This window comes from Triticum urartu, chromosome 7A (genome assembly GCF_056163025.1).
Source record: "Triticum urartu cultivar PI428250 chromosome 7A, HENAU_Tu73, whole genome shotgun sequence".
Lineage (NCBI taxonomy): Eukaryota > Viridiplantae > Streptophyta > Magnoliopsida > Poales > Poaceae > Triticum > Triticum urartu.
In genome coordinates, this window is record NC_141879.1 from 719,896,244 (window position 1) to 719,924,224 (window position 27,981).

The 27,981-nt window shown below is 43.5% G+C and overlaps 1 protein-coding gene and 1 long non-coding RNA gene across 3 annotated transcripts; one reads left to right on the top strand and one right to left on the bottom strand.

Annotated features, from left to right (window-relative positions):
• Positions 1 to 2,940: 2,940 nt before the first annotated feature.
• Positions 2,941 to 15,147, bottom strand: LOC125519439 (uncharacterized). The gene is made up of 5 exons (XM_048684248.2): positions 13,995 to 15,147; positions 12,643 to 13,185; positions 11,633 to 12,319; positions 6,256 to 6,879; positions 2,941 to 5,115 (listed from the first exon to the last, which is right to left on the bottom strand). Exons 1-5 carry the CDS (start codon positions 15,090 to 15,092, stop codon positions 3,034 to 3,036), a joined length of 5,034 nt encoding a protein of 1,677 aa, XP_048540205.2. The 5' UTR covers positions 15,093 to 15,147; the 3' UTR covers positions 2,941 to 3,033.
• A 7,289-nt stretch (positions 15,148 to 22,436) lies between these two features.
• Positions 22,437 to 27,978, top strand: LOC125545886 (uncharacterized). 2 transcript variants are annotated; one of them, XR_015611929.1, is made up of 6 exons: positions 22,437 to 23,078; positions 23,225 to 25,511; positions 25,595 to 25,794; positions 26,748 to 26,776; positions 26,899 to 27,053; positions 27,560 to 27,978. It is a non-coding gene; the product is annotated as an uncharacterized LOC125545886 (long non-coding RNA). The 2 variants fall into 2 exon arrangements; XR_015611928.1 differs by having other exon boundaries at positions 23,225 to 25,479; positions 27,560 to 27,977.
• The last annotated feature ends 3 nt before the right edge of the window (positions 27,979 to 27,981 follow it).

Genomic DNA, 27,981 nt, shown 5'->3' on the forward strand with positions numbered 1-27,981 from the left:
GTGAGGGGGGTGCCGGCGCGTGCGTCCATGGGTGCGGGTCGCCGGCGCCGGCGCGCGCGGGGCTTTGGAGGGGGAGAAGAAGAGCGCGCAGCGCGAGCGTCGAGTGTGCCACATGCGGAAGCGGGCGCCGCAAATACACCGCGCGATGAACCGCATCCACGCGCGCGCCCAACTGCTTATACCGCGCGCGCGGTTATTGCGCGCCTGCTGGAGCCATCCACCGGGTTGTGCGCGCACTAAAACGGAGGATTTTACGGTGCTGCGCCTGTTTAGCGCGCCTGTTGGAGATGCTCTAAGAGAGCGAGACTGAAAATCTCCATGTCCCTAAAGCCCAGGCCCCCTTTATACTTGGGCATGCACATTGTTTCCCACAAGACCCATGTAGTATTCCTTTCTCCCACTTTGCTGACCCACCAAAATTTCCGAATCATCATGGAGATATGCTAGCATAAACCCCGCAACAACTGGAATAAGGCAATAGAATAAGTTGGTAGAGCCTAAACCACTGACTTGATGAGAACCTCCTTATCACTGCCTGTAAGGTACTTTTTCATCCATCCATGCACATTCTTCCACACTCCCATCTTTTAAGTAAGCGAACACGCCATTCTTGTCCCACGTAAGATGGAAGACCCAAATATCACTCACATAGAGATTCCTTTTGTATATCTAGAATACCATTTACCATGTCTCTGCAAGTTCCCGGGCGAACTTTTTCTAAAATTCACAAACATTTTTTGAATCTATGAACAAAAATTTAAATGTGAACATTTTTAAAATTTTGAAATTCTATTATTTTAAATTTTCAAAAAGAAAATTGTAACAGAAGCAAACAATATTTGAACTTCAAAACATTTTTTAAAATTTCTAAACAAAATTTCAAACCAGGAACATTGTTGTAAAAATAAACAAAATTTAAAAAATGGAAAATAAATAAATTCCTGACCATTTGATGAAAATTAAAATATACTTTTAAAAGAAAAAATATGGGAAAAAAGAAAAAAGAAAGAAAAGGAGAAACAGCAAAAATGAAAACAGGAAAGAAAAGGAAAAAATATAAAAACAGAAAAAAGGAAATATAAACAAGAAAAAAGAAAAAAGAGAAAAATGAATAGAGAATAGAGAATGAAAATGAAAAAGAAAAAACGGTTTAGGAACATTCTAAAAAGTTCCCAAAATCAGAAAAAAAAACTGCTAGGGACCTTATAGAACGTTCCCAAAACCGGGATCGGTGGATGCATGCCTCACTTCTAAATGGGCTGACACGCTGACAATTTGAGGCAGAATGCATCAAATAGAAAATCGCATGTTCGCTCAGGGGTGTGCCATGCATTCCCAGCTAGCGAATTCGTTCGCTCGATGGTACACCGGCCCCTGGGGCACGTTTAGTTTTTTGGCACTATATCCCGGAGCAGGTCGTCAGATATTGGTGTCCTATAATTCCTATAATTATGGGAAAAGCTCGGGAACAGCCGGCTGATCCAGCACCGGGCGTCAGCCGCCTCCTAGGCGTGATGTGTGGCCTGCACGCCATTTTATTTTCCCTTATCTCGCTGGCCACTACATCTTTGTTGTAATATTTTATGTAACAACATCTGTGTTGCAAAAGTTTCTTCCGCAACAACACCGATCTTGCAAAAAAGTGAAAACGCAAAAAGAAACTCTGCAACAATATCTCTGTTGCAAAAAATGCAACAAGAACTCTGTTGTAAAAATATATATGCAACACTATCTTTGTTGTAAATATTTTTGTAGCAAGACTTGTGTTGCAAAAGAAAACTTACAACACGCCCTCTATTGCAAAATTGGGTCGAGCCATGAGAAAATACCGAATCTAATGGCTCGCAACTCGGCGAATCTTTTTAAAAGATCCACCGGCCGACGCGTAGTATGAGCATGTTTGGTTGGTGGCCTAGGTCACATGCCTGACAAAAACCAGTGCTTAAAAGCAACCTGAAAAATAGCTATTTCTGCTTGGTGAAAAACAAAACCGTTTACTAGTTCTAATAGAAAAGGTCACATCAAGTACTATTTGCATGATTAGCGTTCCTAGGTCCAGGCTAGTGAACCTGCCTGGTTTAGAAGCCAGGCTAACCAAATTATAGTGTGTCCAGGCCAGGCTGCATCAGGCTTTTCCAGTACAGCAAACAAACACCCTTCAGGCACATCTCAGGCAGGCTTCAGGCCAGGCACTCAACGGCGAGGATGCGAACCAAACTGACCCTATGTCCATGTTATAAACGGACAACATCTATAAGTCCGTTTATAACACGCTAAAGGGACTTGTCAATTTAGCCCGTGAGTAGCCCACCTTCGCTTATCGGGCTTGCCTGGACCTGGCTATTAGACTGCTAATATCAGCAACAAACAATCAACAAGCCCAATCCATCATCGTCTCCCTTCTTGTCTCTCCCTCGCGGCAGCACCAATGGCCGTTGCGGCGGCGGCCGCCGGAGATGACCACCATCACCCGCAGCAGAAGTACGGTCTGTGGAATAGATCGCCGTACAGGTCCGCGGCGGTGGTGGCCAAGACGGGAGCTGCTGCTGCTGCTGCAGAACCAGGCGGAGATGCTGCGGCCGTAGAGGGGGATCGCACGGTGACGCTCTGGCGCGCGTGGTCGGCGAGGAACGAACCAGGCCAAATTCATCCCCACCCAGGTCCCCCGTTCCCCTCCCTTTCCCCTTGCTTCCTTGCTTGACCATCCGTTCTGCATTCTTGAGCGACCCTGCAGTGGTGAATGCCAGCTCCCTGAAACTGTAAGTTGTACATGTCGACAATTCAGTGAGTAACCGATCTTCTCTTCATTCTCATTATCATAAATAGATATTCTCTATGAATTCTCCGTTGTAACACGACGAGCCTACGCAAAGTAATCATCAGCAAAGCAGGAATCAGTACCAAAGGTTGCAGTCAGCTTCATGTACATTCATACGACAACATCAGGTGTCAAACTGGCAAAATAGTATATACTTAAACCAACTCTTTGGAATACAGTTCATACTCCATCACATCACAAATTAAAACTACAATTCAGTTAAGTAGGCATTTCAGGCACGCACAAGGGGTAGGTGGAGCTGACTGTTGGGTGTGTTGGTCCTCCAGCTTCAACACAGGTTTCTTCACAAGCTCGCCAACCTTCTGCTGCAAGTGTTCCTTGACTTGGTCGCTGTATGAACCCTTAAGCCACACTTCCTTGAGATTCTCTAGCTTCTCTAACCCAGAAAGCTCCAAAGACGACTCGGTAGAAGAGCAGTGAACAACCAGCACCTCCACATTTGCAGGCATCCTACCTCCAAAAACTATCACCAGCTTGTAGCTGCCACAGTCAATCTTAAGGTCTGGGGCTTGGAAGAAATCCCTAGTCCACGGGGCCACCAGACTATCATAATAGAGCTTGCCATCTTCAATCGGCTTGAGACAAAGATGACGGAACATATCCTTGCAAGGCAATTGTACAAGGCTGTCTATGTTCTCCTGCGTTGATATTGCCAACTCAAGATCTTGAACGCGAGCCTTTTTGAGATTCTTGCCAAGTTGCTTCATCCAGACTACCGATACGTGTACATTTCCCCCGTACAGCTTGAGGCTCTTTAGTGTTTTTGGCGGCTTGGAGATGTCATCCAAACAACACAAATCCTCCCGCTCCTTCTGCTTCTCATCATTATCACCGAGTCTCACTGACAAGGTCTCAAGATGAACATAGCCTGAGATGACAGAACAAAATTCACTCCAATTTTTCCAGTTGATGCCGGACACAGCGAGCTTGTGCAATTGGGTAAGCTTCTTGAGCTCCATGAGGATGGCCTTGCCACTAATAGTGATATTGACAACACCAAGTGTATGTAAAGCGATCAGCTTACCAATCCCAGCCGCAACAGGAACCTTAACACCACTACATCGTCGACGTTTGCATCTAAACTTGTTGGACAACCAGCTGGAAGATACCAGCATATCTCGTCCCCGACTGCTCCATGGCGTTGTGGTCTGGACTGGCTCTTCTTCTGCTGGTGTTGTTGCTTCTCCTGCTAATTGGCTTGTAACCATGGCATCACTATGGTCATCTCCAGCGGTTGCTGATGTCATGTGGTCCTCATCAGCTGCTCCTGCTTCTTCTGCTGGTAGGTCTTCCGTAACTGATGGTGGTAGTATGGCACCAGCACGAATGTATTGTAGCTTATGTAGCTTCATAACATAAGATGGCAAAATGACTATGGAGGTGCCTTTTACATCTAGAGTTTGCAACTGCTTCAGGCCAGCCAATGATCTCGGCAAACAGGTAATATATTTGCAACCTCGTAGGGAGAGGAATTTGAGGCGAAGAAGTAGCTTCCCAATTTGCTCAATATCAGCATCTCTGACACCTGTTGAATTCTCTAGATCCAGCACCCGGAGCAATTCCATATTGACATCGGCAGAGATGAAGAATGGCCTCCACTTGCCGAACACCGTCAATGACCGGAGCCGTGACAATTCCATTCTCTCAAATACAATCTTGTCTCCATCCCAGCTGCTACTTATGGCCAGGTGTTGTCCAGTTCCAGCACGCTGCCAGTTATGGCTGCGACGCCCCTCTAGTGCAAACACAAGATTATCTTGCATTGGACGTGAAATGATGTATTCATGAAAGAATCCATTGACTTTCCATACGTCTGCACTGCTTGGTGGTTCTTGCTGCTGCTGGATTATTATGCTTAACTCTACAAGCTGGGAGAAGTACTTCTCCGCATTCTCTTCTGCAGTACTGCCATTAGTCCCCCTGGAGTAACCCTCCGCGATCCACCGCCTTAACAGACGCCTTCGCCTAATAATGTGGCCTAAAGGGAATACTGACAGATAGAAGATACATGGCTTCAGTGAATCTGGACAATCATCAAAATAGGACTGCATCCTAGTAAATAGACCCCTTAAACATTGGAATCTTGGGTCTGTCTCCAACATGATCATGAATTTAGCATTTAGGCTCTCTAACAACTTTTTATCCCATTTGTAGGGTGCCTGCAAGGACTCGCCTATGGCAGCTATTACTTTGGGTAGCCCGCCACACTTGGCAATGATCAGTTTTGAAAGCTCTTCCTCTCTGGAAGTCTTGATCAGCTTGCCACTCCGAGCCATCTACTATCAAGAAATAAGTTACTTTTCCAATAAATATAAATATGCTAAATTCAGAAATGTATACAAAATCAGTTTGGAAACCATACAAACTTAAGCATTATAATTACATTTGGAAATTAAGTTGAATTTATCACAAAAACAAAATTTTGTTTGTAACTATCTAATGGGTAGTTCATTTAAAGTCAACTTTGAGAAAATGAACTATATATTTGAATTTATTTTCTTGAAGTTGAAACCAAACTTAATTTGACCCAAAATCAAATATTTGGATGAAAATTAAACTGCATCTATAATGTTTAAAATATGAGCATCTAACATATTTCAAACTACAATAACTTGAAGTTGAAATTTAATTGTGATGTATAAGCTATCTGCACTTTACTGTAAATAATTTCTTTTAGTTATCTACAAAAACTGTTATTTCTAAAATCAGAAAAGTAAGTTACCAAACACAAGTTGACCAATACTTTCAAGTGACTTTTATATTTCTCAACATCTGAAACTAGTTATTTTTCATTTGGGGTCGAGCACGTGCTATTGTCCGGATGCACCCTTGTGTTTCAAACAATAATATTATATGGTGTAATATTGTAAAAGGTTTTACATCATGCATTTTTCAAGGTGTGTTGGGTGTGTGTGTGGGTGGGGGGGGGGGGGGGGGGGGGGGCTTGCGTTCTTGAACTGTATGCCAAAATCCTAATTATAAGTAAAGACTGGCCTGGAATGTCTCAGGAAAAAAAAGGCTTGGTTCATCACATTTTGTCACAAACTTATGCATATAGTACTATAAAATGTACGGATTATTGCAAGGTAGTGTAGATGAATGCATGCCAGTGAAGGACCAAAATTGAATGGTTATCACTATTCATATCATACATTTATACATTGGCAACAGCGTGTCATGTCTACATATCAATAATTTGAATGCAACTTCAAGTTGACAACACGGGTAATTAATGTTGGATGCTTGATGTACAAATTTGACATAGCTCTAAATTAACTTATAGCTATTCATAGACTAACATATGTATCATTTGTTACTCTTGTTGCACATAGAAATATTCATAAACAAATGTACGTAGCCAAATTTCTTGCACTAGAGCAAATCAATTAATAAAAATGCCTTGGTGAAGAGAATACCTTTGTGAAGAGAGCAAGGGCCGTGTCAGCACCAAGACCTTTCACATTAAACACTCTATCTTCTCGATCATCTACACAATGTGTGGCGACACCTTTTTCATTTGTAATGACAAATATACTGCCTTTAATTGGCTCAGATAATAACACTTCTTTTATCTGATCCCAGTCATGTATGGAGCATAAACCATCAAAAACAACAAAGTAGTCGTCTTCCTGCAAAAACTTACGACACCCTTGAATTGGGTCCTGGCCTTCTATCATACGAACTGCTGCAGTTTCTTTTTCTTCAAGATCATCCGAATTAAAATCCATATATAATTGTCTACAAAAGTCTGTCAAATCGAATGGTTGGGGAACATCCACCCAGCTGTACTTCCTGACCGGTTCAAGATCACCAATCATACTCTTGTAATAAAAGCTTCTGACTGGAGCTGATTTCCCGACCCCTGCAATCCCCCACACGGAAGTAACACCATGAGGAGGACTGCCATCTGGGACAAATTCCAAAATAGGATTCCATCCACTATAATCCTTAATACTTTCAAATTTGTTGATCCAATCACGTGCCTCTACCATTCTGATAGAGAATGCGTTACTCTTGTCCTTATCTGAGTACCCTTTCTTCTGCAACAAAGACACATATAACTATAAATAACATAACTTAATCCATACAAATTAAACATGTCCACTAAAATCTTATGTGAAAAGTTTTCTGATATCTTTAGTATGCTTGCTAAGCTCCCATTGATGGGATGTGGCACCAGAAGGATAAAGAATTGCACGGCAACCTACGTGCCGTTTCTTCACTTTACATGCATATAGCTGGAGTATGCGCAAATGATGCTAAAAATGGTAGATGTGAAATGCACATTTGAAGCATTCTAAAATTCTATTACAACACATTAGGACAAGTTTGTGATTGTATGTACTTTTTTTGAAAAAGAGGTTAACCTTCGTTGTTTGCATCATTGATGTGATGCACACAATCTTATTAATTATTAAGCAGAGTACAAAACAAAGCCAGCCACGGCTAAACCATTACAAGATATATGAAATAAACATCTACAGCTAAGTCAAAATTTTCACATCAACGCTTTCAAGAAGGGATAGGCGTACTCGCGCCGTCGTCGTTGTGTCCGGCCGAAGACAACCAAGAAAAGGATTTTCATCCTGGTTGCCGAGTCTAACCACCGAAGACCAACACATCAGCAAGGAAACAACACCTTCAACAAAGTAATGATGAAAGTTCTTCACTATTGAGCCCAACCAATTAAGGGTAGAACAAGAGTTTTCACCCCAAACATGAAGTGGTGTTCCAAACATCATCTTGAAGACAGGTATTCCTCTAGTCACGCCAACATGTACTGCATGCCAGGCCAGAATGGCACTAGCAAATGGATGGGGCATCTTCTCACCATAGAGGCATAGACCATCACCCGGCCGTTGGGGGTCGTCCATGATGCGGCGTGGATCCAACCACAGCCGCTCCACATCTGTGAGAATAGGCATGCAACATCCGCTACGACCCTAGGGACGCTACCCCAGCGTCCTTCATATTAGCAGAGACCGTTGTAACCGAGCTTGATGCCGATTAGGAGCACTCGGTGCGCCCTTGTGCCCCATCAAAGTCAGTCGCTGCATATGGGAACCTCCACGTGCATATGCCACTGCCCACACACACCAGACGACAAATGTATGCCCTCGGCCATTGGCACACCATCGCCCAAAGCCCGCTATCTGCAGGACCTTGATAACGCCATCTGGCTAGCTAGTCCGGGGTTGGGGAGGAGGGCCACACAGAGGCGACACCGGAAGCTCATTGATGACCGCCAAATGCGGCCATGGCCTTGACGGATGCTAGATTAGCCTCGTGCAGGGCCATCGCCGCAGCCTCGCACAGCACCGGACCTGCCGCTTGCCTGTTGCACCAAAGCAAACACGGTCCCCAATACCCATTGTTGCCAGGATCACCGTCGTGGTGCGTTGCAGCACAACTACCTATGCCGCCCGGCAGGCTCGACGGAGAGGCACACTCATGCCCGTGGCTGCAAGCAAATGCGTCACTTCGCCGCCACATGGCATCATTGGAGGCGACGAGAAGCGAGTCAACGGGAAGAGAGATTGATGCATCCGCCACCATGAACAAGGATGTGGAGTCGCCATGCCCGCCATGGGTGCCTGCCTCCGTAGTGCGCACCCTTTTTGGCTCGCAGATCTGAGGCCGGGGTGTTAGAGTTGTGTCGAATAATGTGTACAAGGTAGGTTACAGTTGGACTAGGAGTTGTATTGTGTTTAGATAGGATATGGAGTCGTGTCCTAATAGGACACTTGTATCCTAGGCCTCTCATATATAGCGGGGGTAGACACACGATGTAATCTATGCCAACATAATAGCACCGGAACGCAGGGGAAGCCGGCGGCATGTGCCGGTGTCCAGGGCGACCGGGTGCGGTATTGTGACGGTGTCACGGGGAGGAGCGCCGGTAGTCAAGCCCCGGGGATGTAGCCATATCGATGAATCTCGTTAACAAATCTCGGTGTCGTGCTCGTGTGATTGCTTGATCCTCGGATGATCAATGGTATGCTTCGGATTTATTCTAACAAGTGGTATCATGAGCTAGGTTGGACGAAGGTGGATCGTTGATCGGAGCCGGAAGGTATTGTTGGAGTTCTGCAGGGAGTGATCGCAGTCGTTAGAGCGGGAATCGACTTGAGGCGATCTAAGAAGCAGAATCAGCGGTTGTAATCTTCTTGAGGCGATCAGAGAGACAGCGCATGCAGTGGCGGATCGGTTTGGCGGCGGCAGGCAGGCAGGCAACGTGCAGCGTTCGAAATCAATTCGGTCTCGGCGAGAACGATCGTGATTGATGGAACGTATAGCAGACGCAGATTGGAGGCCCATCCGGAGAGCTGAGCTGAGCGGAAGCCCCACGAAGGCCCAATCAGACTGGTTCGTGGATGCGTGCAGACATGAGTTTTGTTTTGGACCAAAAGAAGAGGACCGAGTCCTCGTGTACGACACGGAGAGAGGCAGATCAGATCGATTCGGCGGAAGAAAACTACCTATTGTGTTGTGCATCCGTCAGGAATTAGCAGAGGTTGTGGCAAGGCAAAGGCAGCATTGGAAGTTGTGTAAAGGGAGCACACCACGTGAAGAGGCCAAAAGGTTTTTTCTTTGGCTGGGATTTGGTGCATGTACACGGTTGTGTACTTAGGCATCGCGTGGGAGCTCAGTTATTTTCCATCGAGTTAGCCGTATGAAGAACTGTGACGCCAATGGGTATTAGGTTTGAGGTGGAGAAGTTCGCGGAACTGAAAACCTTGGATTATGGTAGACATAGATGAAAGATTTGTTGGCATAACAGAGATGCTTGAAGGCATTGCGGGAAGTCATGTCAGTTAAGATGGAATTATCATGTGATGGATTAGAATTCGCTGAAGACGATTTGAGAGCCTGGAGCGTGTCATGTAGCCGGACATGTTCGGCTGGGTCGGATAGGACAGTCTGACGGGATCGACGTGAGTCGGTTGGAACAGAAGACGGTGGTGGGATCAGCGACAGTGACATATGAGCGTGATGCTGATGGTGACCGACTTCTGGTCGTAGAAACACGTGTGCAGGCCCCGAGGGCTTGTGTGGCTTCGACAAGACTATGGCGTGGGGTTGATTCAAGGTGGTGCACACATGGAGCTTGAAGTCGACGGGGCGCGAGGGTGGGCTGATCATCTACCATGGAGTCATGTTGAAGGTGGAGCTGGATTGAGGGGCTACGGTGTAAGGATCAAGGGAATCGAAGCCTATTCAACAAGGAGGAAAAGCGAGTGACATGTAGTTTGGACTGGAGTCCAGTGGTCTGATGGAAGCGTGAAACTCGTCATCGGTCGGTGATGATCGGTGGTACTCTGCAGTGGGGTTGAGTGGTGTGGGTTCGCGGCCCTTGAGACTCGACCGGGACAGCGGAGGCTCGACGCAGTAATAGCAGCGAGGTGTGCGGTACGCACGGGACATGGAGACGGGCCAAGGCTCTGGTGGTCATACATGTGGTGAGACAACTGTGAATTTGACTCGGGATGACTACAAGCAATGGTGAAATTTCTTCAAGTTTCAGACAGGCGGTCAAGGAAGGAGCGGTGATATTAAGTTCAGGTAACTCTTATGTGTGACACCCAATATATGAGTTGTTCAATTTCACGCAGGTCAGTGATCAGCGTGTGATGGCGTTAGACTGATACTCTGAAAGTTGGGAGCGCAAACTAGAGTAATGTGGAACTTAATTTCGTTCGAGTGTTGACTCTGGTCAAGAAAAGAAGGGACTACAAATTGCAGGTGGAGTCATATGGAGTCTTTGGAGTAGCAGCGGTACTCATGGGATAAGCTCAAGTCCAATGTACATGGAAGTTTGACGCATTGACAAATTCAAGGTGGTGGAGAATATTCGCCAAGGTGGAGTTTGTTAGAGTTGTGTCGAATATTGTGTACAAGGTAGGTTACAGTTGGACTAGGAGTTGTATTGTGTTTAGATATAATATGGAGTCGTGTCCTAATAGGACACTTGTATCCTAGGCCTCTCATATATAGCGGGGGTAGACACACAATGTAATCTATGCCAACATAATAGCACCGAAACGCAGGGGAAGCCGGCGGCATGTGCCTGTGTCCAGGGCGACTGGGTGTGGTATTGTGATGGTGTCACAGGGAGGAGCGCCCGTAGTCAAGCCCCGGGGATGTAGCCATATCGGTGAACCTCGTTAACAAGTCTCGGTGTCGTGCTCATATGATTGCTTGATCCTTAGATGATCAACGGTATACTTCGGATTTATTCTAACACGGAATGCCGCCTATCTATCTATGGTCGCCGTCAAATGGCTGACCACACCCCACTAGAGAAACCACTGCACTACCTCGTTGGAGGCAACGGGAAGCAACGCTAGGGGGTGGGAGACTGGCAAGTCGCCATCTTTGAAGACGGAAGGCCTGCTGAATCGCACTATGTACAGACAGTGATAGAGAGAGGGAGGGAGAGAAGGAAGAGAGAGGGGGGAGGAAGAGAGAGGGAGAGGAAGAGCGAGAGAGGACTCGGGAGAGAGGGAGAGAGAGTATTCCACTCGTTATTGTTTTGCTGTAATAAATTTTTATGCACATATACAGCTAGCTACTCCCTCCGTTCCTAAGTACTTGTTTTTTTAGGCATTTCAACAAATGACTACATACGGATCAAAATGAGCGAATCTATACTCTAAAATATGTCTATATACATCCGCATGTAGTAGTCATTTGAAATGTGTAGAAAGACAAATATTTAGGAACGGAGGGAAGATTGTAAGAAGAGAACACCATGCATAACTAAGGGCAGGTAGATTATTAGAGTAAACGTACCTTTCTGGACTGAACATGGGCTGCAAGGTCGGCTGCTCGACCATTGTCAAGGAACACTCGATTTTCATGATGTACACAGTGTGTTGCAACACTTTCTTCGCCCGTACTGACAATTATACATCCATTTGTAGGCTTGGAGAATAATACATCTCTTATGAGGTTCCAATCATTTTTCGACTGTAGACCGTCAATAACAACCAAACACTTGTCGTGTCGAAGAAAATTAAGGCACTCTTCAATTGGGTCATGGCGCCCTTCCATCAGACCGAAAACCGCATTTTGCTTTGGTTTGAGATCATCTGAGTGAAAATCCAAAGATAAGCGCCAAGAGAAGTCCATCAAATCGAACGGGTGTGGTACATCAACCCAACTGAACTTTGTAAATCCGGAATCCAATTTCTTTCCATCTTTTACCCGTACAGTGGGTGGTATACCATCTTCATGTGCAATAAGCATTTGGTTGTAGTAAATTTTCCTGGCAAGAGCCGATCTCCAAGCTTCGTCCCCACACAAGGAAATTGTACCATGTTGTTGTAAACAATGCCGGAGGCATGGGTAATACACATTATGTGGATCTACAATAAGTTTAAATTTACCAGTCCAGACATGCGCTTCTTCCCTTCTGTTGCAGAAAAATCGGCCCCTGCTAGAGGCCTCCTTGGCTCCAAGTCCATTATACTCACAACCCTGCGCATGGCCACAAGTATAAGATATATGTAAAAGCATTTGTTTAAATTAGGTTAATTAGAACAAGGGCTAGGAAACTTATACTACTAGAAAGCCAATCAAACAAAATACAAACACGTGAGGTATTCCGGGCCAGGCCAGCAGCTACTAGAGTAAACCTCCACCTAATATCTATGGTCGAATTCCAATTGGGTTTGAGTTAACTTTAGGGGTCATACTAATATTAATTAAGCTGGAAACGCATGAATGTTTGAGGGTTAAGACACTGCTACTGTTTATCTAGTGCAGCAGCAGCAACAACAATAGTAATAATGTATGTATACCTTCATTGAGCGACGAAGTACCACGTCGGCTTCCAAATCTTTGGTGTTGAGCGCTGGACGATCAGTTTCGCCTACACAGTATCTGGCCACACTTGCTTCCTTTGTAATGACAAGGATACAACTCTTAGTAGGCTCTGATAAAAAGGCAGCTTTTATTTGGTCCCAACTATCTGTCGAGTCCAGACCATTAATAACCACGAGGCACCTGTCTTCCCTGAGAAACTTATGACACCCTTGAATGACGCCTGTGTCTCCCATTGTACCAGCTGCTATAATTTTCTTGGCTCGAAGATCATTTGAATGAAAATTCAAAAATAAATGCCGAGCAAAGACACCCAAACTAAAGGAATAAGGTACATCGACCCAGCTGTGTCGTTCAAATTTAACTTCCTCAAATTCTTTTGACTTATTTGTTACGCCTGCGTACACCTTATCAATAAGAGTTGATGACCTTAGATCAGGATGCTTCTGCACAGAGATCACACCAACAACATGTCTTAATTGCCAAATGAGTTCACCCATGTCACTACGACGTTCAGAGACCTGCACGTAAGAAAATTGGATAGTTTAACTAGAATGCGAGGATCAGAACAAACCGGTCTCCATTAATATGCATTTCCCCAAACATTTTTTCTTTAAATTAATTATAATTCATAAGCACACCTGGGTCAATGAGACTACGTCTGTTAGCGAAGCCAATTTTTTTAACCCCCATAATGCATGATTAACTGCGAAAATGACACTCCCTAAAAGACTGCTAAAATGGTAGAATAAGCTAACTCTCTATTCTAAAATAGTACTAGCAAGTAGCAATACCTATTTTTTCTGTGCATGCAACCCTTCTACATAAACAAATCATGCATGTCCGCCATGTCATCAACTTGGCATCTCACTACTTGTTGAGAATAATTCCTTATCACAAGGAAGTGCGTATGTATTTATAAAAGTAGAACAAATGATTACTATATGAAGTTCTGAAAGAATAAATACTAGTATATGTACTTGCAAAAAGGATGTAGTAGACAAAATAGTGGTAGCTTTTTATGTCTACAATTACGTTGGAAAATCAGTGGTCAAAGAAGAATGAACCTTATGATACATTATTAGGTGTTCATTACACTAAATTCACTATACTCTAACTTTCATGAATAAAAGTCCAAGTAATTTGTTTACCTGTTAGTAGTCCAAGTTTAAGAAGTTTGACTATGTATTTATAGGATGGCATCTATTTCCGAATGAAGAGTAGTGGTACTAGCTAGTAGTACTGAGTAAGAAATAAACCTTGTACGGATGACTATGAAATTAAGGAGGTAGTTTGATTTGCTGTGTTGCCACATATGGGGTTTACGCACCTTGTTGAAGAAGGCACAAAGAGATTGGCCACCGGAGAGTTGTCTGAGGTTCGATACTTGATAGGGATTCCCCGTGCACGAGAAAGCAAGACCCAACTGCTTTGTCGTCACGACAATCCGGCTGCCGTTTTTACTTTCCGGTAGGTACATTCTGATGGCATCCCACTCTACCACAGAGGATAGTTGTTCCACGATAACGAGATACCTCAGCTGGCTCACTTGCTGCATGAGCTCATCTTCCTTGGCCACCGCTTCTTTCATATTTTTTCGGAAGCCTGCTACTCCTACACTTGCTCGGTTAGAGCTAGCATAGAATTGAGTGAGCAAGATTTTGATGAACTCATTGAGGTTAAAAGGATGCGTCAGCTTTACCCAGGCTCGGCTTGTGAATTCTTGGCAGATTTTTGGGTCATTGTAAGCCTCCCTGAGGACGTGTGTCACCCCAAGATCAGATGCTCCTGGGCTTCCACATACAGAGATAACCTCAAGGTCACTACCTTCATTGGTGATCAACTTCCTGAGGTCACCCATATCAGGCCGTATCTTATCTGTGGCCTCCCACACCTTGTGCAGGATGCGGAATGCCGCTGCTGGGCCAGAATCAGGCATAAGCTCCGTCGTCAAAGATGAGACAGTAGTAACTACTGTAGGCTTTGAGTTGGAGTGGGAGCCAGAGTCACCAATGAGGTTGTAGCGGGTGTTCCTCTGGCTTACATCCTCCACCCTCGCCTTGAGCCGCTGAATATCCGCGACCGCCACATCCAGAGGCCGCACCGGTGCCATGCAGTCCGGCAGCACGCGCCACAACCAGGACCAGGTTGACTTGTTGTCAAGGTGGACAACAAACTCGAGGCAATCCTCCACATCGAAGGCCAGGTCACGGACGTGCCTCACCCAGGTCCTCACCACTTGGGTGTTTGCCCGTTCCTTGTTGGCAGCGTTGAGAAATGATTGCATCATTTCGAACTCGCCAGTGATGAACACCAAATCATTCTGCACTCGAATCCGCAGCTTCGCCTCCTCATCGATGGCTGACTTCACCCTGCTCACCGTCCCCTCCACCGCCGTCTTGGTCAGACCAAGCGCGAACTCCGCCATTCTGGCTGATCTCGATCTGCCTCACTTGTGTGTTGTGTCTACTCAGGGTTGCTGGCTTGTGTGTTTGTTGTCTACTTAGTATTGCGGTTCGCAGAAGCTAGCTGCTGGAGATGGAACTACATATAAATCGGAGATCTGGTTGCTGCAATCAAGACACCCAATATTCTAGGTGCTTTGGCAGCTGCTTTTGTTTAGAGAAATGATTAGTACCAGTACTACAGCTTTACAGCTCAACCCCCAAAACAAGCAACGAATCCCAGGGCCCTTAATATCCACCCAAATGTAGCAACAAGAGATAAATAAAATCAATAGCTTGCCGAAAAGCATGCCACGGTCTTCACCACTATCTTGATAAAGCGAGCAGAGGCATATGCATGGGCGGAGCCACGTTATCGCTTCCGGTGTCACTGCCACCGGGTAAAGTACGTGCTTAATTACCTTATACTACATAGTCCTGATTTTTGGGCTGGACACCGGTAATTATTGAACCGGGACACCGGCCAGCCCAGACAAACACAGGCGAGGCAGTGCAGCCCAGCTATACATTAATCGATCCCTGGTCCTGTACGTGCGCGTGTTGAAAAAAAACTATCGATCCCCATACGGCTGTACCCTACCTGCAGGTGCGCCTGTTCGGTTGCTCGTCCGCTCGGTTTCTGCGCTTCAACCCAGCGCCGCCGTTCTCAGCCCTTCTCCGTCACGCGGCCAGCCGCCGGTCTGCCGAGCTGCCGTTGTTCAAGCATCGCTAGCCGGCCACCTCTACCTTCGCCCCACTCAGGGATTGTTGGAAATTCGGGGTAGGTCTCAACTCTCAACTCAGCACTTGGTAATTGCCGATCTCTCTTAAATCTGAAATCTCTATTCAACTGTGTGTAGGAATTTCATTTTTTTTATTTCTGTTTTTCTAATTGTAAGGCTAGGGTCTTAAAATTTGAAGGTATTTGGGGACAATTCGCTGCGATTCATATATAACTAGGGGAGGATTATTTTTGTGACAGCAATGAGGCACAATGTCGAGTAAGTTTAGGTCCCTAATCGTATCATTCAATCAATACGTTTTGTTTATTGTTTCTATTCTTGCATATGCAAACACAAATAATGTAACTCGTACATCTTTGCTAATACAATAATAATTAATCACAGGAGAATTTATGGAAATGTTTTTAAAAAAATGAAGACCTCGGCATAAGATGATATAACTAGCCCATCACATTCAGAATATATTGACATATGTCGTCATCTGATCATATTTGTTTTCATTGTTTGGAGTTCTTATGCTTAATTGTTCAAATTTACATAATCAATTAGTATTTTAAGTGGAAGTGAACAATTTATTTTGATCAGAAATCTTGTTGCCATATAATTTGTGTTGTTGGGTGTGTTATTTATATATACTCCCTTGGTAAAGTAATACAAGATAGTGATCTAAAAAGTCTTATATTACTTTACAGAGGGTATTATTGCTTAGTGTACATCCTTGTATATATGATGTGCACGTGGACACCGGGACATTTTTGTTCTGGATCCGCCCCTGGGCATATGTAACTCTTCACTTGACACTTGAGTAAAAGAGGTAGACTAGCATGACGTGATGTGATTAGCCCACGACCACGACGAGATGCTTGGTTCTTGCCTAGAACCAAGCAAACAATTCTTTCTTTCATCTCTTTGTCCCGCTGCTTCCCGGCATATGTAACTTCTCAAATATTGTTCTGATATAGATTTCTTAACATGTTTGTTAGTTTCGCAGTATTGTGCTTTTGCCTATCAACCACAATAGGCAAAATATTTTGCACAACTTTCTAACTATATCTCCAACGCAACACAATAGTGCTATGTGATATACTATATATTGAATGTTACTGTGGCAATAAAAAATGTGAGTGCTTTGATAATATATAAAACCAGTACGCACCCACTATCTTGCCCTAGAGCTCTGATATGTCGGGACTCGGGATCGTCCCTGTGCATACTGTGGTAGAATGAACACGTCGATCAAGATCATAGATAAACCCAGTACACGATGTTTGCTTCTTCTTCTTTTTTTGCGGGGAGAACATGGTGTTTGTTAACCAGGGGCAAAGCTTACATCCACAGGGTGATGCTCCCCACCATTTGGTAACATGAGCCGTCTAACTTGAACACATGTCAGCGTGTTTACATGAGCCACTGGAATTCTTCTTTCAATCTTAAACATGCTGCTGCATAACTTAACCTCTGAGCCGTCTCACCTAAAAGGCTAAAACCAAGCAAAGGATTCTTTCTTCCATGTTGCTGCTTCTTATGGTTGTGTGCATCATGTGATGCAGAGGCCGGGATAATTCCTTTTTATGAAAAAAATGCTGCTGCTTCTTGGCATATATAATTCCTCCATTTGATGTTTATTTTAGCAATGCTTTTGATACCTTGCCACCTTCCTTGCCTAGGAGATGGGGCCAGGCAATGAGCAACTGGAGGATTCTTCTCTTGATCTTCACGTATGCCGTATGCCGATGCTTATTTCTTTGGCACAACTTCCCGTCCATGCTTTGATTTGCTTTTGACTGGGCAATCACTTCTCGTCTGATTTATTAAAACAAGGGGGGTAAAGAAACCAAAAGAATCTTGTTCTGATCTTTGCGCATGAGCTGCTTGTAGCTTGGCACATGCAATTCCTCCTGGCCTAGAGCCAAGCAAAAATCAACCAGAGAATTGTTCTCTTGATCTTGCCGTGCTGCCACCGCTTCACGTACATCAGCCATGCAAAAAGTATACTGACATACAGCTTGGTCTGAGACAGCATATGTTGTGCGCGCGTGGGACAGCATATTGGCATGCAGCTTTAGTTTGAATGCTGTTTCTGGTAAACCACACTGAGGAATACAAATGTCTCGTATGTTTTTGATGCACTAGACTGCGGCAAAGACACAAACTTTCCGGGAGAAAAATGGATACAGCGGAGGAGGAGGTCCTGTTGTCTTTACGACCAGTTACTGATGAGTGTCGTACGTGTATACTCAATTAGTTTGCGCTTCATATACAGGACCGCAACTTTGACGTTCAAAGATTCTTTGTCGTAGACACCATGCGTGAAGCCTCTCGTCCTAGTTTGGAGGTAACACCGGTTATAACTGAAATAGGTTTTTGCCAGTTTATAAATAAAGCTATCCAAGCATCATGACAATAAATAAGAAGTATAGTAAGGCAACGGCACAAGACATTCCCAAAAGCGATGCTGCTCCTCAGCTTAACATCCACACCAAATCGTAGCAAACACGAGACTATTGAAACCAAAAGCTTGCTGAAAAGCATGCCACCGTCTTCACCAGTATCTTGATAAAGCAAGCAGAGAGGCGTATGTAACTCCTAAAGAGATAACGTGATGTGATTTGCCCATCACCACCACGTGGGATGATGCTTGGTTCTTTCCTAGAACCAAGCAAAGGATTCTTTCATTATCTTTTTGGGCCAGTGCTTCCGGGCATACGTAACTCCTCCAATTAATGTTTATTAGTGCTTTAATGCTTTTACAGTTCTACTATTTCTTTCTCCAATATTTTCTAAACATGCATGGGCTCGTATCCATTATTTAGATTTCTTAACATGCTTATTAGATTTACAGTATCTAATTGTTGCCTATCAACCAACGCAAACGCAAAATAATTTGCACAGTTTTCTTACTATCAACAAGAAGTCTTTGTGTAATGTGATATATATATATATACTAGTATATACTGAATGTTATTGTGGTAATAAAAAATGTGAGTGCTTTGATAATTCATATAAAAGGGCCCCACGCCGCTGTCGGGGTCGGCCCTATGCATACTGTGTTAGAATGAAGACGCCAAGCAAGATCATAGAAACGAGTACGAGCCGCCTGGATGTCAACACATGTCGTCAGCTCCCTCAGCGTGTTTACATGACCCACCAGAGTTCTTTTTTTTTAACCTTTACGTGCTGCTGCTCCTTGGCATAACTTAACCTCTGATGCCATCTCACCTAGAACGAAACTGCTTTGCGCACGACGCCTGCGTGGCCGATTCATGCACGATTCAAAATCAGACGATGTCCTGCAGTTTATTCCCACAAACCAACGGCTTGATTAACTACATCGTCCATAAATCATGCACATGTGTCGTGTGTATAGCATCGTTGCACCTAGAACCAAGCAAAGGTTCTTCCGTGCTGCTGCTTCCTGGCATATCCATCTCCTGCAATTGATGTTTTAGTAATGCTTTTGATGTATTGCCACCTTCCTCGCCTAGGAAATGGGGCCAAGCAAAGGATTCCTCTGATCTTCACGCCTTATGCATCCTTTGCTCTTTGGCACAACTTCCCGTCGATGCTTTCTTTGCTTTTGACTCGCCAACCATCTCTGGATGAAACCAAAGGAAAATTAAGAAACCAACTAATTCTTCTTCGTATCTTAACGTACATGTGGCTTGTAGCTTGGCATATGCAACTCCTCTTCTAGAGACAAGCAGAATGCAGCCAAAGAATTGTTCTCTTGATCTTGCCGTGCTGATAAAGAAAAACAGGAAAAATCAAGGAAAACTGATGCATGAAACGAAAAGAAAAAACCACATGAAAGGTTCTTTTTTTTCAGTCAAACACAAAAGCTTCTAAAACCAATGCATAGAATCTTTTCAAAATTGCTCTAGGAAGGTACATGAATGGACCTTGTTGGGCCGGCCCGGTAGCTGAAGCGCGAGAGGCGACACGGTGTCTGGTCTCGCAAAGAGAATAATCTATCCCAATTTCAAAAAAGAATATTCCCAAAATCCATAAGAAGAGCAATATAAAAACGGATTATGATAACCAATCCATGCATCAACAGATACACAGTCCATGCAGGTATTGATAAGATCTCCAAAAGTATTTATTCCTAAACATTTGTACAGCTTGTTACTCTTGCTTTGCGTCTTCGGTTCTTATAATCATTAAGGCACAAAACAAAACTTATGTTCGATGAGATTGTATCATATCTGCTAATGATAGACAGATTAGTCATATGTCTAACAAGACCAACAATGGAATTCGTGCCCTAGATGCGAAACGGTTTCCTCCACACGAAACGCGCCTCCCCAGGTGACGTGCGTTTCTTGCCTCCCACCGCCACCGCCACCGGTCCGCCTCGTCTTCGGTTGCCTTACGACCATAGAGGCGTCGCGGACCCCGACCCCTGTCAGTGGGGGGCTTCTGCTCCGGTTTTAGATGTTTTCTTGAGTTTGGTTAGGGTTTGTGTCATGCTCAGGAATGTGAGGCGATGGCTCTTCGAAGATAGAATAAGGTTCTCCCCGTCTAGCCCCCGTTATGGCAGTGCATCTAGCATCATCGGAGGACATGTGGAGGTGTGTCTCTGGCACATCTCATGGGATTCAGTCGGTGTCTCTCTTACAGATCTACTCTGATTCAATCTTCGCCCGTTTACGTTGGCATGTCTACTTAGTTGGATTCTTTCGATCTACACTTATCTTCATTGACGATAGTTGTTGTTCTGGTGTGCTAGTCTAGCAGGGCCTTATCATAATGACTTTCCGACTGTCTGCTACAATAAGGTTAACCCGGCCTTGGTGAGGGAGGGGTGTTGAAAACGACGTGCCTTTGGCGTGATTGCAATCTGATAGATTGTCTACCGTGCTGGATGTATTTTTGATTATATTTTGTATTCTTTATACTATCATGATAATTGATGAATAGTTTAAGTCTGTAGATATGAATTGAACCATTAGATTTTTTCTGAGGAGAAGAATTGATAGGCCTCCTTCGGCCAGGAGCATATCAGCAAACTTAAACTCACCCGACGGATTTACAACTCGCCACAAGCAGCCTCCATAGTGGACCAGCCCAGTATCAGCCGTTCCATTTTTGCTCTTTTGTTTGTTTATTTCTGTTTATCTCTAGTTCGTTTGTTTATTTATTTTTATTACTTTTTTGTTTGATTTTCTGAAAAACTATTTTTTAAAATTCTAAATACATATGTTCCAAAAATTAATTTGCCGAAATATTTAATAGCTTTCATCACACATTTCGAAAATGTAAATGCTGTGTAAAAAAAATGTTCCTGCATTTATAAAGGCATATTCGTGCCATCCAAAAAAATATTCGTGCCATTGAGAAAAGGTTCACATATTTTCAAAATTCCATGTGATGTCAAAAAAATGTGCGTGCAATTGTAAATATTTGTTCACATAGTTTATAAAGAGTTTTATATCATTCATGAAATTTTCCACCACATGTAAAAGTATTCACACGTTTCAAAAATATATTAGTGGCATTTTTTTAAATGACTATGCAGTGCAAAACAATCTTAGCATAATTTATAAGAATGTTCCCTACCATTCAATAAAATGTGTTAAAATATAAAAATGTTTGCATGCTTAAAAAATGTTCAACGTGTATTTTAAAAATATTCAATGTGAATTTGACAAAATGTCAACATGTATTCAAAAAAAATCAATGTGTATTTGCAAAATGTTCCACTTCTATCTGAAAAATGTTCAACCTGTATATAAAAATAACGTTGAATGTGCATTTAACAAATGTTCAACATGTATTCGGATAAGAATGATCAACATATGTTTGAAATGTTCAACGTGTATCTAAAAAATGTTCACATGTATGCTTAAAATTTTGAACTTACTAAAAATTTTGAAATGCATTTGAAACAAGGAAGGAAAACAAAAAAAAAGCTGGGGAGAAATCAAAGAAAACTGATATAGAAAACAAAAATAAAAAACCACGCAGAAGCTTCTAAAACCGCTCCATAGAATCTTTTCAAAACCACTCCAAGAAGCTACAGGAATGCACCTTATTGGGTCGGGCCAGTAGTGCAGCGCGAGAGGCGAGACGATGTTCTGTCTCGCAAAGAGAATAATATATCCCAATTGTCCTAAAAAAACATTCCCAAAATCCATAAGAAAAACCATCTAAAAAACAGATTATGATAACCAATCTATCAACACATACACTATCCATGTAGGTATTGATACGATCTCCAAAAGTATTTATTCCTAAGCATTTTACAGCTTCTTACACATATTTAGGCGCAAAACATATCTCTACTCCTAATGGAGCAGTTGGTAGTCTCCGCCGGTCAATTTTCGTCCCACCTCCACTGGTTTTTTTTCGTCCTAAAAAAATCTGCGAAATTTCGTAGGTTAAGCAGGAAAAACCCTCCGCTCGATCCACCCCTCGTGCGACCGCTCTCTTCCCCTCTCCTCCCGATGCGGCGCTGCCCCCATCTCTTGCTCCTCCGCCGCCGCCGCCCCTGCTTCCCCGATTCACGCATCTCACCCTCCCTCCTGCACTAGCATCCGCCGCCGCCAGTGCGTTGGTTGCCTCCTCCCCCATCGCCGGCCACCTCTCGCCCCCATAACCGGTCGCCGCCAGCCTTCCTTGCCGCCGGCGCCGCCGATTCCTCATCTTTTCTTCGTAGCCACAATCTTCCCTCGCGTCCGGGCTCCTCCTCCGCCGCCGCCGCCCGAACAATCGATCCCCACCTAGCCGGGGATGGAGGCGCGCGAGGACGTCGGCAGCAGGAACGGCGGCGTGGAGGCCTTCCTGGCGTCGTGCGCGGTGTCTGGCGACGACGCTTACGGCGCAGCCAGGGCCGTGCTCGAGCGCCTCCAGGCCCCCGTCACGCGCGCCGGGGCAAGGCGCCATCCGTCGCCGCCTCGCCGACGACCCCGCCGCCGGGCAGGAGGAATGCTTCCACGCCTTCAACCTCCGCATCCACGACGTCGTCCTACAAGGTCGGCCCCCCATCCTCCCCACTGCCCGACGATGCCTCCCCTTCCTCCTGTGTCGCCTCCCTCGACCATGTAGGCACGTCGACATAACCTGGACGCCGTCACTGCATTGATCATGTAGATCAGGGCGCATGCGACGTGACACAGCCATTTTCTTCGGCCGAGCACTGAAAAGGGGCTGACGGCTGCATCGCCATGCCATTTGTAGCTCCAGATTTGTAAGCCGCACAAGGTCATCTCTGCCGCTTCACTTCTGGTTCGCCTCTCTGCTCCTCCCAACGCATCTATCTCGTGATTTCAATAACTGAAGGTGCTGGTGGCCATCCTTGCCCTCTTCTCCTTCCCGTCCCTGACCTGCCATCCTCGTCCTCACTCACCTTGATTGGTGTTCTTGTGTTGCAGGGTTGAAGGTCAAGGTCGGCGACCTGTATGTCCACAAGTTGTCCCATGGCTGTTCACTGTGGGATGTGATCGAGAGGTGAGGCCTCTTTGCCTGTTGAACAGGTGCAGGGCCTCCCGCTTATTCCTACTTTCTTGCAGTCAAAGGACGGGGTTCGGTGAAACCAGAGCAAACTAAGGTCTATGGTTATCTCCCGAAAAAAGGGTGTATGGTTATTTTAATTCCCTGTTCTTTCTTTTAGAAAAGTCACTGTTATTCGTAGCCATATGGTACATGCATGTGTGTCAAGTTTCATTTGTAATAAATTACATTAGCTGAATTTAAACAGATTAAGTTTCCTAATGCAGGGCAAAAGCATAGTGTATTCAGTTTGATATTGTTCCCGTATTTATTTGTTCTGGGCATAGCTAAACTCTCAAATTGTAAAATCAATTTGTCCAGTTTACATATTTTCAATCAGAAGTCATCTTGTTTTGTTCATAAATTGTGTCATTTATAGTTTAACTTAACTCGTCATGTAATTATCTGTTTCTACCTATTGGAGGGCATAGCACATAACCTGTGGGCCAATGGGCTGAGGTTTTCAAATGTTATTTTACCCCTCGTGTCTATTATAGGCTAGATACATTTCTGCCATCTTATTAAGTACTCAGATTTCTATTTAATGAACTCAGATTTAAAGACAATAGTCCTTTCCCAATAATAAAAGATGTATTTTATGAGGTAGTACAGTCGTAGACTTTTCTTATGTTCTGATTTGTCATTCCACCTCACTGAAAGAGCTTGTAAATTTGTAATTGGTTCAACAAATAGCATACACTTTCTTTCGGTTTGAATAGTCTGAACTTTGTAGCTCAGCGGCTACTTTGCGGGTGTATTTAACTCTTTTGGCCACACTAGGAAAGGGTAGACTATTTTAGGTGATAAGTCGGTTGGTTAATGTTGTAGTCCCTTTTTTATTGGAATGTTTTATGTTTCTGTACATTAGTTTTGGTAGAAAATCCACATCTGCTGTGGCATCTCTTCCGTTTTTGGTGTTCTCCTGAAAGAGCGAAGGGGCAAAGGGTTTCTTCAGTATTGCACAAGACTTTGATCTATCTGGTTGGTTCTGCTTCAGCTGGGGTTATTGGCTTATTGCCGATGTTTCCCTCTGCTCTATGGAGGCAGCGGCATATGTAGGATCCTGAATTGGGGTGTAAAGAGTAAAAGAAAAAAAAACTCCACTAGACACGCACATTTTTCTTTTGAGGGGTACCCAGCCATGTGCGTATGCTCGAGCTATAGAGAAAAAAATTGTTGCTCACTCTGGAACCCATTGATCAATCGGGGGAATTGCAGTTCTGGTCTGATGGCCTTTTACGTGCTAGGCCAGTTGCTTAGTTAATGGCTTGAGGGGGAAATATAAAGGGTGTTAAATGATAGGAGGTGGGCAGGGCTGCTTTGCTACAAGGCACTAAATTTTCAGATTATTATAGCTAGCAAACTACACATATATGTATAAACCTTGGTCTGCAATTGGTAGTAGTACTTGTTTGTTACTGAACTTTGAAATTGGTTTGCGTAAATTTGGAATATGTCTTGACATATTTTACTCGGCCGCGGTTCAGCTGTTAGGTTTGCTTCAAAATTTTACTTTCTGTGAGCATCACTTTCTTAGGGCATCTGATTCCTAACAGCCCTCTAATGGAATTCATTATGCATATGCATTTCTCAATAGGGAACAAAGGAAAAACATCTATTATTACTAGGTAAAAAAACGCGGATGACAAAGTGAACCAAAAGCAGGCTCGAGGTTTCTTGTCCTAAGCACCTGACCTGAGATAGCTTCTAAAAAATCCATAATCAGAAAGGGTCAAGGAAAATTCATATGAGATCAGAATACAGTAGGGCATTGATCAAGCGATTTATTTAGAGGAGTATTTTATTACATGCGTGTGTAGTACGGGTTGTTGTTTCACAATAGTTTCCATGGCCTCTAAGCATCATTATTCATGTGTGAACTTTCAATATTTGTGATTTTGGTTCTGGTTGCATAAGAATTTATCGAATGCTTTTAGGATCCCAGCAAAGAAGGAAGCTAATAATGATGGACATACCTAGCATTTTCGGCCCCGGACATAGGTCCATCACTCTCTACGAGGGCATAAATCATCATCCAGATCCAGATTCCATTTTCAGGAATAAGACCGTCGCACAGCTGGGATGTGGCAATGGTTGGATATCCATTGCGCTTGCAGAAAAATGGTGCCCTTCCAAGGTTGGTGTCTCTTGTCCCGTCCGCTATCTCAGGTCAGGTGTCATTATTCATGTGTGAACTTTCAATATTTGTGATTTTGGTTCTGGTTGCATAAGAATTTATCGGATGCTTTTAGGATCCCAGCAAAGAAGGAAGCTAATAATGATGGACATACCTAGCATTTTCGGCCCCGGAGATAGGTCCATCACTCTCTACGAGGGCATAAATCATCATCCAGATCCAGATTCCATTTTCAGGAATAAGATCGTCGCACAGCTGGGATGTGGCAATGGTTGGATATCCATTGCGCTTGCAGAAAAATGGTGCCCTTCCAAGGTTGGTGTCTCTTGTCCCGTCCCCTGTGGACATTTATCTTATGATCCTCGTTACGTAAGTGGGAACTGCAGCAATTTCGCATTTGTTTATAAAAGTGGGAGCTCCATAGTTAGATATTTACCCAGGTTTGACGATATGATACTTCACAGACTTCTGATAATCTGCCGACAGTCTAAGTTAGTCGGAGCATCTGAGAAAACAATATATGTCCCCCTCCCCTGGTTTTTTCTCGTCCTGCCTCCCACCTCCCAATTCCCCCGCAGTAACGATCCCACCTCCCAGTTTCGTCGGTTTTTTTCGTTGATTTTTTATTCGTCCCCCTCCCACTGGTTTTATTCATTTTCATGCTTGATGTAAAGTTTAGTGTTTCTTTCCTTCTGTTTCATGGTAATGATGCGTTGGATATGCTTTAGTGAATGGAGGAATCTGAGAACACATAGTGATTTAACCTTACCCTGTTAAATGCTTACATGCATGTTCATTCTGTTCAACTAAAGATAACCACGATTATAGGGATATTATCTTTCTACAAGCATGTTTGTGCGTAGGTATAAACATGATTCTCACCACCCTTCCTAATTCGTAATGCAAATACTTGACTAATGTTGGATCTTGCATATGCAATGAATACTAATGAAGGCCATGTGCCTTTCTTATTTCATGCACTCTTTGCCCAGTTACCTACTTAGAGTTTCAGTTCGCTGCACAATTATCGTGCCACTGAAATATGTAATGTGAAACCCGCTCCCATCTGTTCTCATTTTATAAGAGTGCAACTTTTTATATAACAGGACCCTTCCAGGTGTTAGATTTATAGTTAATTACTACTTAGTTTACTATTCAGGATGTTCACACATTTTTCTTGGGTACAATTAATAATTTTCATTCTTTATGTAGGTTTGGAGATGACACGTACTAAAAATCTAATTATTTTCTCTTGTCGTTTTTTGTAGTTAATTCAAGGAGGACCCTACATCTAAAGGTAACAGAGCAGTTTATATCATAATTCCATTGCTGGATTTCTAGAAGAATGAAAAAGGGAGAAATGGTTGTTTCATTTGGTGTGCGAATCTGGTTTAAAGTGTGCCTGCTTATATCTGGCAGATCTTGGTTGCAAAAGTATATCAGGAAGATCTTGGTTGCAAAAGTGATCAGATATACTCCTCTGTACCAAAATATAAGACGTTTTTCTCAGTTCAATTGAACTGCAAAAATATCTTATACTTTCATACGGAGGGAGTAATAGTCAACACAACCAGGTTGGTTCTGTAATTAAATGCCTAGCTAAGATCTTGTAATTTTGAATCAAATAGTTTGACTACACAAAGAATTATATTTACTTTGTGTAAGATCTTGTAATTCTGAACTATTCTAAATCAAATATTTTGTCTACTATTCTATATAGGTCTTAAGTAGCAAAGCTAGGCATTGTACATAATTTTGTTTTGCTTTGGATTTCAATTAACTTGGAATTGGGGGAGAAGTTAACAATAAGGTTCATGTCTACAAGGTTGGAACGTTGAGATATTAGGAACTGTGCATTAGTACTCCCCGTGAAAAACCGACCGGCAGGGAATGAGAATAGCCCACGAACTCCAGATTTTTTGATGGGTTTGTATTTGAATTTCTGTGTATTGATAGAAGTTTAAAGAAATATGGATAACAGTAAGCACATCATCCATACACACATGCACTCACACATGGCCAGTACCACCACTATCCTAATCATTTAACTACTGATTGGTTTTAATAACATTTTTCCCAGGCGGGGGCACATGCCATTTTTTCTCCTTCACCATGGACCCTGAATTTGCTGAACTCTGGGCGTGTCGATGGGCTGCTCAGCTTACATGTGAACTGGACGTGGCAAAGCTTATCCTGGAGACGAACTCAAAGCTATGAAAATTCATGTATACTGATTATCGAGCATTATGGTATGTTTTCCACGAGACTCAATTTGTTATGTCCAGAGGCATGGCTTTCAGAATAAATGCAGACTGTATGTTTACTCATTATCGTGATCTTTGTATATCTGTAACTACACCATACAGCTTGAGCCACTTGATGACCAACCTGCAATTAGATGTTACAAATATAAATGCAATATGTTAATTCTAAGGTGGCATCCAATTCCTAATAATTCATACCTGAAATAAAATTGTGATTTATTCGCTATCTTACTATCAT